Genomic DNA, 11274 nt, shown 5'->3' with positions numbered 1-11274 from the left:
TATATATATATATATATATATACTGCTAATATTTGTGGAAATCAACGCAAGCTCAACTTCTGCACAGAAATGAAAGAGGATCAGATTTATCCCTCATATTAATTAACCAATAAACAACGTAACCTAGGTAACAACAGTATTCTTAGCTAAACATGACTGAGGCGTGGCCTCAGAGGGCGTGACACTGTAGCATTCAGCTTCTATGCATTACAAATCTGGAATAAACTTTCCCATAACTGCAAAACAGCCGAAACACTGAGTGCATTTAAATCTAGACCAGAGGTCGCACTAGACGTTTTTGTTCTCCGTCATCTTGACCCACAGGATTTTTAAAAAACCAGTCATGTTCTATTTTTACCCGTCAAATTATCATCACATTAACATTGGCTATTTAGCCGCATTTATATGCAGTTTAGTAAATATTCACCCAGTTGAACAGTGAATCCAGATCCCGTCACACATAAAGCAGATAAATGCATCAACCTTTTCCTCCATAGTGACAAAACCACTGACTGAGGCCCCAGTAACTTATAATAAATGAAATTAAACGACTCCACTTAAATTACATCACTTCACCTGCTGTGGTCTGAACGCACAGCTTCACAAATTCCTCCTGGTCGCATCTGCAGAGAAATCTGCGCTGGTTCATCGGCCAGTTGGATCTGCCTGGTCCAAACCGATCCATTTAACTTTTTTTGTTTTAACCCTGTGCGGTCCGGGCATATGAGGATTTTTTTTTTTATTGCCTGGTTTCACTTCCCCGAAACAGACAGATCTTACTCTGCCGCGCTTCTGAGCGCCGCTCTCCTTCTGGGTGCAGGACGGTAACGTCTTCAGCTCCATTTGTTAAAACTGCAGGATGTTCAGTTTAATTTTTTGCAGCAGCGGAGCCACGTCCGCATTGGTTGAGCAGCCGCAGCGCACTGCGCATGTTACTGTCTAATAACTTCTGCACCTTTATTTTCTAAAGATAAACTGCAGGCTCCTCTGTTTAGACTCTAAATGGATTCAACATTGGATTCTCTTTAGTTTTCTCTGTTCTGTATTAATGGAGACTGAAATTAAACGCGCCATTTCTACCAAAGTTTTTGAATGAGCTTCCTAACCAGACGCTCCAAAGCTTCCGGTCCATAACTCTTCAACACGCTGTCAGCTCCCGGTTAGAAAGACGCATTTAGTTCAGAGTCTATGAGATGATATTCAGGAAGGATGTTTTATTGATTGATTTTTGTTGCCTCTTCGATGAACTTTGTGTAAAGTCTATCATGTCCTCGCATGAGGGTGTTAATTAGAACCTGTCAAATGACCGACGGGCTTTAAATTTTCCTGTCGTTTAAAAAAATAACCGGTCAAATACGGAAAATATTCCGTTAACAGACCTCTGATCTAGACTAAACACCAGCTGGTTGAAGTTGCTTTTGAGACATAATAAATGAAGCAATCAACAATCTGATCTTAAACGACGGTTAAATGTGATGTTTCAATCGCTGACTGCGTTTCTCTTACTTTGTATTTTATGATGTAAAGCACTTTGAACTGCCTTGTTGCTGAAAGGTGCCATGCAAATAAAATTTTATTTGTTTTTATTATTTTTTAGCAGGTGTATGGTGTGTTTAAAGATGGATCATCCTGAGGCCACCTCTCAGAGTTTAATCTCTACCTTCATGACTGAGGGAACAGTTTATGGGAANGAAAGAGGATCAGATTTATCCCTCATATTAATTAACCAATAAACAACGTAACCTAGGTAACAACAGTATTCTTAGCTAAACATGACTGAGGCGTGACGCCGCCTCGGAGGGCGTGACACTAGCATTCAGCTTCTATGCATTGCAAATGTGGAATAAACTTTCCCATAACTGCAAAACAGCAAAACAGCCGAAACACTGAGTGCATTTAAATCTAGACCAGAGGTCGCGCTAGACTTTTTTGTTCTCCGTCATCTTGACCGACAGGATTTTTTAAAAACCAGTCATGTTCTATATTTACCCGTCAAATTATCATATTAACATCGGCTATTTAGCCGCATTTTTATGCAGTTTAGTAAATATTCACCCATTTGAACAGTGAATCGTAGAGGATTTTTATTATTTTTATTTTTTATTTTTGCCTGGTTTCTCTTCCCCGAAACAGACAGATCTTACTCTGCTGCGCTTCTGAGCGCCGCTCTCCTTCTGGGTGCGGGACGGGAACGTCTTCAGCTCCATTTGTTAAAACCACAGGATGTTCAGTTTAATTCTTTGCAGCAGTGGAGCCGCGTCTGCATTGGTTGTGCAGCCGCAGCACACTGCGCATGTTACGATCTAATTAACTTCTGCATCTTTATTTATTTCCTAAAGATAAACTGCAGGCTCCTCTGTTTAGACTCTAAATGGATTCAACATTGCATTCTCTTTAGTTTTCTCTGTTCTATATGTCATGGAGACTGAAATTAAACGCGCCATTTCTACCAAAGTTTTTGAATGAGCTTCCTAACCAGACGCTCCAAAGCGTCCGGTCCGTAACTCTTCAACACGCTGTAGCTCCCGGTCAGAAAGACGCATTTAGTTCAGAGACCATGAGATGATATTCAGGAAGGATGTTTTATTGATTGATTTTTGTTGCCTCTGCGATGAACTTTGTGTAAAGTCCATCATGTCCTCGCATGAGGGTGTTAATTAGAACCTGTCAAATGACCGACGGGCTTTAAATGTTCCTGTCATTTAAAAAAATAACCGGTCAAATACGGAAAATATTCCGTTAACATGACCTCTGATCTAGACTAAACACCAGCTGGTTAAAGTTGCTATTGAGACATAATAAATGAAGCAATCAACAATCTGATCTTAAACGACGGTTAAATGTGATGTTTCAATCGCTGACTGCGTTTCTCTGACTTTGTATTTTATGATGTAAAGCACTTTGAACTGCCTTGTTGCTGAAAGGTGCCATGCAAATAAAATTTGATTTGTTTTTATTATTTGCTAGCAGGTGTATGTGTTTAAAGATGGATCATCCTGAGGCCACCTCTCAGAGTTTAATCTCTACCTTCATGACTGAGGGAACAGTTTATGGGAAATCAATGGGAACTCATCAACCATGTGTTTACTGGACACCAGGCCCCATCATGTCCTCATACTGTGACCCGTCATCAGACTGGGTCACCACCATGACCCGGAGACCCACAGTGCTGCTGCAGAGGCCACACCAACAGGTGGCACTGGCCCGGTGGAGAGTCTGGGAATCTGAGAGTCTGGAAACAGTTCTGATAGAAACCCATTGGTTCTGGTTTGGATTGGTTTATGGAAGTAAGATGTGAAGTGAGACCGACCCAACCCATTTGGTTCCATCTTGTTCCTGCAGGTTCTCAGGTGATTTTAGATTGCTGGAGCCTGAACCAACAGCCGTCATCCTCCTGGAATGAAGCTCAACCTGTTCAGAGTGAAATCATGTCAGTGCAGCTGCTTCAGAGTTCTGAGGTTCACTCTCCATGTTTCTGGCTCCACTTTGTTGTTTTCTGCTTATAAGAAGAGTAAATGTTTACTTTCATTACTGCCTGACTGAACTGGATTGAAGACGTGAGCAGAATCAGACCTGAGACCAGTCCAGCTCTGGTCTCAGGTCAGTCCTCTACATGGAATGCAGTCGGACCAGCTAGCTCCGCCCTGCCACTCCGGTGTTCACTGATGCAATTGAGTTGACATGCTAATCAGGGAGCATCCGGCTGCCTGCACAGAGCAGCTCCGACTTCTTCAGAGTGAAGGAGGAAGAATGGCTCAGTGGGGGATTTCACTGGACGAAGACATGTTGAGGTGTGCCATCTGTCTGGATTTACTAAAGGATCCAGTGACCATTCCCTGTGGACACAACTACTGCTCCGAGTGCATCAAAAACCACTGGAAAGGGCAGGACCAGAAGGCGATCTACAGCTGCCCCCAGTGCAGGGAGGTCTTCATACCCAGGCCAGTTGTGGGAAAGAACACCATGTTAGCAGAGCTGGTGGAGGAAATAAAGAAGGTCACGCTCCAAGACGCTCCTCATCTTCATCGGTACGTTGGACCTGGAGATGTGAGCTGTGACTTCTGTACTGGGAGGAAGATGAAAGCCACCAAGTCCTGCCTGCAGTGTCTGGCCTCCTACTGTGACCTCCATCTCCAGCCTCATTACGACTCTCCAGCTTTTAAGACCCATAAGCTGGTTACAGCCTCTGCAGACATCCAGGAGAACATCTGCTCCCTGCACAATAAAATGAAGGAGATCTTCTGCCGCAGCGACCAGCAGACCATCTGCTTCCTGTGCTCTATGGAGAAGCACAAAGGTCATGACACCGTCTCCGCTGCAGCAGAGAGGACCGAGTGGCAGCAAGAGCTCGGACCGAGACGGCAGGACATTTGGCAGAGAGTCCAGGACCGAGAGGAGGCCCTGAAGCTGCTTCAGAAGGAGGGCGACGCCATCACCAACTCTGCCAGAGACACGGTGGAGAACATCCAGGCAATGTTCAACCAGTTGCTGCAGCCCCTGGCCCAGAGAAGCTGCGACGTCCAACAGCTGATCGGATCCCAGCAGGAAGCCGAAATGAGGCAGGTTGAAGAGCTTCAGCAGAGAGTCCAGCAGGAAATCTCAGAGCTGACCAGGAGAGATCATGAGCTGGAGAAGCTGTCACACACCGAGGACCACGTCCAATTCCTACGAAGATACCCCTCTCTGATATCACTGGGCCCATCTACAAACTCAGACATCAATATTCAATCGCCAAACTACTTTAATCAGATAACATATCCCATCACTGAGCTAATTCAGAAACTTCAGGACACCCTGAGGCAGGAATGGACCAGGATCACCATGACTACAGCAAACCTTCCACAGGCACCGGCTCACCATGGGATCCCACCATCACCACAAGCCATACTCTCCAAAGTCGGTTCCTTGGAGTTACCACCAGAAATTCACCCAAAACCAGAGAGGCCCAAGGATTCAGCACCAGCAGCTCCTCCACCCCTCGCCAAGTCCAAGACTGCACCAATACCACCAAGACGCCCGAAATCATTTGATAAGGTCATCATACCTTCAGCTTATTCCAACATTATACCAACGGCACAATTTCACACATCTTCTAGGGATCCCAAGATGTTAAAACCAACATACCCAACACTAGGAGGTTACCTGCAGAAGGGCCCCAAGGTTTCATCACCAATGTATCCAAAGTTAGATAAGTCCACAGTTTTATCTCCAGCAGTTTACCCAACATCAAGTATTGCACCATCAGCAACAATTTACATATCATCAAGTGAGTCCAAGACTTCACAAGCAGCAGCTGTCCCTGCACTGACTGAGTCCAAGGTGTCTCCACCAAGAGGTTCCCCACAGAATCACTCCAAGGTTTCCTCACCAACGTACCCAACACCAGATCAATCTAAAGGTTCGTCATCAGACCTGACAAAAGGCGAGAACACATTTACACCACCACTAGGTTATCCATCACTGGACAAGTTCAAGGTTTTACCACCAGCAGCACCGAATCACACACCAGGAGAGCCCAAGACGAGAACAGAGTTTTTACCGTATGCATGTCGGCTCATCTTGGATCCCAACACAGCTAATAAAATGTTGGTTCTGTCTGGACAGAACATGAGAGTGACACGAGGAAAGAAAAAGCAGTCGTACCCGAATCATCCGGAGAGATTCACAGACCGGTTTCAGGTTCTGAGCAGAGAAGGTCTGACTGGACGCTGTTACTGGGAGGTGGAGTGGAGTGGGATCGTCTCTGTAGCAGTGGCATTCAAACACATCATTAGAGCAGGAGAAACCAGTGGATTTGGAGATAATAAGATGTCGTGGGCCTTATATTGTCACAATAATAAATATATCCACGATGGTAGAAGCCTTGACCTCCCAGGACCTCCATGTTCTAGGATAGGCGTGTATCTGGATCATGAAGCAGGAGTTCTGTCCTTCTACAGCATCTCCTCAACCATGACCCTCCTGCACCGAGTCCAGGCTGCTTTCACCCAACCGCTACACGCTGGAATCTGTGTTGGGTCTGGATCTGCTGAGTTACTTCTGCTCCTGTAGGCAGTGCCCAACAAGTTTATTTAACCCACAGAACGAGACAGTGTTGGGTATCTTGAAGGTATTTGAAACTTTGGACCTAGTTCAACTCAAGGTGGACTTCTTTTTTATGACATGGCATTTTTATTCAATTTGACTAAAGTCTGAGAGAATCTTCATGGATCCTCCGAGAGGATCAATAAAGTAGGAGTTTGGTTTATGCAGACCAATAAGACCAGAACGTTACTTTGAGTACTGATCAACCCAAAGGTTTTAAAACCGGAACAATTTAATCTGTTATATAAAACTTTCGCTTTGTGTTCTAAAAGCCAGTGATTCAACCCAGTTGGTTCCCCATCAGAACCACCTGCCTCAGGTCCACATGAAGCAGTTGAAGGGCTGAAAATCTGACAGGGTCCAATGTGGGTTTGGAGGGATCGTGGAATTTAGCTGGTGTGTTGGGTGCATAAATGTGACAGAGTGAACCAATGGACCAACACATGAAGTACTCTGAACCTCCACCCTCATGCTATTGATCATCATGTAACCATTGAATGATTGTTGCTACAATCAGGAAATAAAATAATTTATCTGCATAAAAAGGTTTCAGCTGTTTGATGATGATGAACTGGTTTTAAATCCTCTCTGTCCTGGATGAGCAGGTATGTTCCTGAGGTAAAACTCGGCGGTGGTTCCAGACCAGTGAGACCACCGCTGGTTCTCCTTCAGCGGTGGTCTCACTGGTCAGAGATGCACTGGATGCAGGGAGGAGTTCTGGAATCGGTGAACGCTGGAACTCAGTCCAGATGTTCACTCGAGACCTGCTGCCAGGAGGCGTTCAGGGGAACTCATGGGAGATTCAGGAGGGTTTTAGAAGGGATGCGGCTACTGAAACCAATACAAATATCTTCCTCTCTGTATCACAAGGCCTATTTGCAGGTGGATATCTCCTGGGTCAGCTGGACCAATGAGTTCTCATGGGCCACAGCATTATGAACAGTTAGAGACCTGATGATGTCTGTCTATCAGGTGATCCAGGACAGCTGAGCAGATTACGCTTCAGCTGTGAAAGGTGAGTAGCAAAAACTGACACTGAGCTCACCTGAGACCAACATGACAGCTCCAACAACTCCAAACATCACTTCCCAGCATGCTGCTCACCAGGAAGTAGTCAAAGAACTCCTCTATGAGGGCCATCAGGGTCGTGGAGCCTTCCTGGAGATCGGAGGTCAGCAGGTCGTGAACAGCTTCGAACCATGACATCACCTGAGCAACAACAGAAAGATGAGAGCAGCACAGAAGACGACCGACCAATCAAATCACTGATCATTACCTTAGCAGCCAGGCCGAGGTTGACCAGAGTCTCCAGGTCTTCCTTGTTCTCCGACAGAATCGATACAGATTTCAACACAACCAGAACCCTGCAGAACGCGCTGCTGCGCAGCTCCTGAAACACAATCGGCATCGCTGAGCAGTAACGCAGCCCATCGCTGAACCCTGAAGCTAACCAAGGTGCCACCTAGTGGCACCTAGCTCTATGTTGCTTTACGTAGCGCCACCTGGCTCCCTGCAGGCCAGAGCTTCTCAGTTCCAGTCCTCAGTCCTGCTCTGCATGTTTTAGATGAGCCTCTATTCCAGAACAGCAGTCAAATGATTGCATGACCTCGTCTGCAGCCATCAAGTCCTGCAGGCTGTTAACCACCACAGATTCAATCCAGGTGTGGCAGAAGGGAAACACCTAAAACATGCAGGGCAGGAGGCCAAGGACTGGACCTGAGAAACACTGCTGCAGGCCTTTCCAGAACCACTGTTATGAGACCAGGATCAGTTCCTCAGACTCCAAAGCTCACAGTCCTGGGATGGTTGAGGAGGAGGTCATTATAGGACAAAACTCCCAGAGCTTCAGAATGATCTGGGAAAGACCGGTGTGGATGAGTTCTCTGAACAGAACTCTGGACTGAAGGTTCTGCACAAACAGAGGATGGACTCTTTGTTGATGAGTTGACCTGATGCAGAAACGACCCAACACTGCCGCAGGACCCTCCCCCAACATGGCCCCACCCCATCACTGTCAAATTTTGGAGCATATGGAGTTGGCAGGTTTGCGCAGGCCCCGCTCCCTGCAGTTACTCCTCCCAGAGAGTCTGCCGTTACCTTGGTAACCAGGAGGTGCAGCCTGGTGAGGGTGGAGCTGGTCAGTCCTTCATAGTGAAGCAGAGAAACGAGTCGGGACGAGTCTCCACGAAGCAGACAGTCGTTCACCTGAAGCTCAAACTGGGACAGAAACAGATTATTCAGATTTAATCTGAATAATTAAATTCAGATTTAATCCAGATTCATTCATTTAGACTCAGAGGCTTAATCTGGTTTAATCCTGAACAGACTAGATTAACTCATTCAGAGTTGATTTCACACAGAAAACCCAAAGCCTGAATATCAGGACATAAAAACACAAACATGTAAAGCACGGATCTACTGACGCCAGCAGGGGGCGCCGTCTGACCAAACAGCAGCAGCTCTGCTGTCGTTTCACTGAAATCTACTGTTGACCAGACTTTTCTGATCCACCAGTTATTGATCAGATTCTGGATGTTAGTTCCTTCTAGGTTCCGATTCTCTGATGCCACAAAAGATGTAAATTTTGAAGAACCGAACCGGGGAACCTGGTGGCGTTCCCACAGCAACGTCACAGCGAGTTCAGCTGTGACGTCGGGCTGGAGACAGCAGGGGGCGCGAGAGAGCTGAGTAACGACAACTGATCCAGGAAAGTCAGAACGGGCCTAGCAGACAGATCCATGAATCCATGAATCCATGAATTCATGAATCCATGAATTCATGAATCCATGAATCCATGAATGGGGCGGAACAAGGAACAGGAGACATTTGTCCGGATCCTTCCGTGTCTCATGCTGGAGGTTCTAGGAACGTTCATGAAGCTTCAGAGAACGTTCCCTGCACCGTCGGCTCTATGTTTGCGGATCTTTTCCGCTCTTCTTCATCATTTTCATCACCATCATCATCTTCAATTATCAATGAGCGCAAAAATCAATAAAAGAAAACTGCTGGCTCACCATCGCGCGCATCTGTCTCCTCTCCGTTCACTCAGGGTGTCGGGAGCGCGCGCACAGCTGCACATAATGAACTCATCAGCCTCGGGGCCGCGCAGCGCAGGAGACAAAGTAGTTCAGGCCAAGCGGAGGAATATCTGGACAGCTGAGTAAACTGGCCAGAGTTCTATGATCAATAAGTGATAATCAATCAGGACAGGATAACATGTGCCCCTCCCCCACCTGTTTAGTGAATATTCTTTCATATTTAGTAAAAAAAATAATGTAGAGAAGTAAAAGTAGGATTATTTCAACTAAGTTTGATTTAAATTCTAATAAAGCTGCGACTTTAAGATTTCCTTTGATAAAAGTAAAAAAATGTCCTCATGACGTTTATTTGACATTTTGCTGTGAAACTAAATAAAGAAACTATTTAATAAATAAAACATCTGGGATGAATATTTGTCATATTTTAACTGAAACCTTCTGGTTCAGATCCGGCAGGTCTCATCTTCATCATCTTCATCATCTTCATCATCTTCATCATGCCCGCCTCCTCTCAGAACTCGTTATGATCACAGGCAGATCAAATTTGTTAAATATTATCCAGAATATTTCATAACTGAGTTTGATGCAGATGTGAGTCTTCCTCAGTAGTCTTCCTCACTGTTCCTTCGGTTCTCAGTTTGTATTTATTTTTATCAGATATTATTTCATATGTAAATAAATAAAATTCTTTAATCAAAACAAAAAGTTCAGATTTGATTTTAAAAAAGTGAGAAAGTACAAACTGTAGTAAAAGTAACTAGTTATTTTGAACCCTGACATTGATTAATCATTAATATCAATAAATATCAATTAACATTCATTAATATTAATTAATATCAGAGAATATTCGTTCATATTCACATGAAGGCCTGATGACTCTCATAACATCCAGGAAACAGAGAAATATTTTATTATTACAGATAAATATGATTCAAATTTGAGTCAAACATTTAAAACAGTTTCAGGTGGTTCTTTAGTCCCTGAGCTAAACTATATTATTATTATTATTATTATTATTATTATTATTAATAATAATAATAGTAAAAATAAATCACCATAAAGTCTTGCTGAGGCCTGTGATTGGTCAACACCTGGACAGAGCTGAGCTCCTGACCAATCAGCTTGCAGAACCTGATGAAGAGGAGTAAACATCTTCATAATCAGCCAACATGAATTAGTATGACGTAATTACTGTTACGTCATTAAAAACTAAAAGGATCAAAACTTCTGTTCTATTAAAACATCCACAGATTTGATTCTTTATTAATGAACAGCTTTCATAACTGCTGCGGTTTGGACCTGAACCGGTTCGGCCTCCAGTTTGTGCTGCGCTCTAGAAACGGTTCTGCCATCCGAACCGGTTCAATCCCAGAACCAGAATAGAAGCAACAGAACCATCAGTCAGTACCGGACAGAACCGAGTCCATGAGTTCGGAACCAGGCGGGACCCGCAGATGGACCAGCTTCTCCGGTTCTGGTTCTGTAATTGTTGACTAATGAGTTTGTTTGTTTTGGTAAAAACAGTCACGAGTTTACACAACAAACCCTCACCTGAACCTCCACACTCACCTGCAGAGCCAGCAGGTAGAACTCCGGCCGAACCGGGTCGGACCCAGTCGCTGTGCCACTGACCAGGTGAGGTTCTGCTTAAAGTCCTGAAGAGGTTCTGGTTCTGACCCGCCCTCTCCCTCCTCCCTCTGCAGCTCCGCTCTCACCTGTTCTCAGTTCTACCTGCGCCTCCGCACGAGCCGCTTCTTTCTTCATCTCTCTTCAGTTCGGTTCTCAGAGGGTTAACTTACAGCCGGGACCAGAACCAGAACCGGGACCAGGAGGAGGACTTAACCCAGAGGCAGCAGCAGAGCCGGTACCGGTACCGGCAGCATGTCCCGGGCGGAGCAGCGCGACGAAACGGACTGCGTGTGTTCGGTCGGGATGAAGCTGACCTGGGACATCAACGACCCCAAACTACCGCAGGTACCGACCCAAAAGCCGGTCCAGAACCGGCCCAAACCCGACCCTAAAGCCGGTCCAGACCCGGCCCAAAACCGACCCTTAAGCCGGTCCAGAACCGGCCCAAACCCGACCCTAAAGCCGGTTCAGAACTGGCCCAAAACCGACCCTTAAGCCGGTCCAGAACCGGCCCAAACCCGAC

General features: G+C 45.5%; 3 protein-coding genes across 6 annotated transcripts in view; 2 read left to right on the top strand and 1 right to left on the bottom strand.

Moving 5' to 3' along the window:
• Positions 1–9424, bottom strand: part of LOC103154857 (synaptonemal complex protein 2-like) — a 43970-nt gene extending 34546 nt beyond the window's left edge. For 2 of the 3 annotated variants that reach the window (XM_016663134.1, XM_007576290.2), the window contains exons 1-4: positions 9099–9423; positions 8182–8301; positions 7361–7474; positions 7189–7293 (exon numbers count right to left, since the gene is read on the bottom strand). In XM_016663134.1, coding sequence (XP_016518620.1) covers positions 7189–7293; positions 7361–7474; positions 8182–8301; positions 9099–9110 — 351 coding nt within the window. In that variant the 5' untranslated portion in view covers positions 9111–9423. Of the gene's footprint in view, positions 1–7188; positions 7294–7360; positions 7475–8181; positions 8302–9098 lie in introns of all 3 variants that reach the window. The other variant, XM_016663133.1, reaches the window with a different exon arrangement.
• Positions 3002–7182, top strand: LOC103154856 (tripartite motif-containing protein 16-like). The gene has a single exon (XM_007576288.2). The coding sequence runs from the start codon at positions 3682–3684 to the stop codon at positions 6049–6051; it is 2370 nt and encodes a 789-aa protein (XP_007576350.2). The 5' UTR covers positions 3002–3681; the 3' UTR covers positions 6052–7182.
• A 761-nt stretch (positions 9425–10185) lies between the features above and the next one.
• gcm2 (glial cells missing transcription factor 2) overlaps positions 10186–11274 on the top strand; it is a 10803-nt gene continuing 9714 nt past the window's right edge. Inside the window, exons 1-2 of one of the 2 annotated variants that reach the window (XM_007576285.2) lie at positions 10186–10757; positions 10826–11096. In XM_007576285.2, the coding sequence (XP_007576347.1) occupies positions 11004–11096 (93 nt within the window). In that variant the 5' untranslated portion in view covers positions 10186–10757; positions 10826–11003. Of the gene's footprint in view, positions 11097–11274 lie in introns of both variants that reach the window. The other variant, XM_016663088.1, reaches the window with a different exon arrangement.

This window comes from Poecilia formosa, unplaced genomic scaffold (assembly GCF_000485575.1).
Source record: "Poecilia formosa unplaced genomic scaffold, Poecilia_formosa-5.1.2 Scaffold404, whole genome shotgun sequence".
Classification (NCBI taxonomy): Eukaryota; Metazoa; Chordata; class Actinopteri; order Cyprinodontiformes; family Poeciliidae; genus Poecilia; species Poecilia formosa.
Note: the sequence above shows the minus strand (reverse complement) of the source record. Positions and strands in the feature narration are given on the sequence as shown.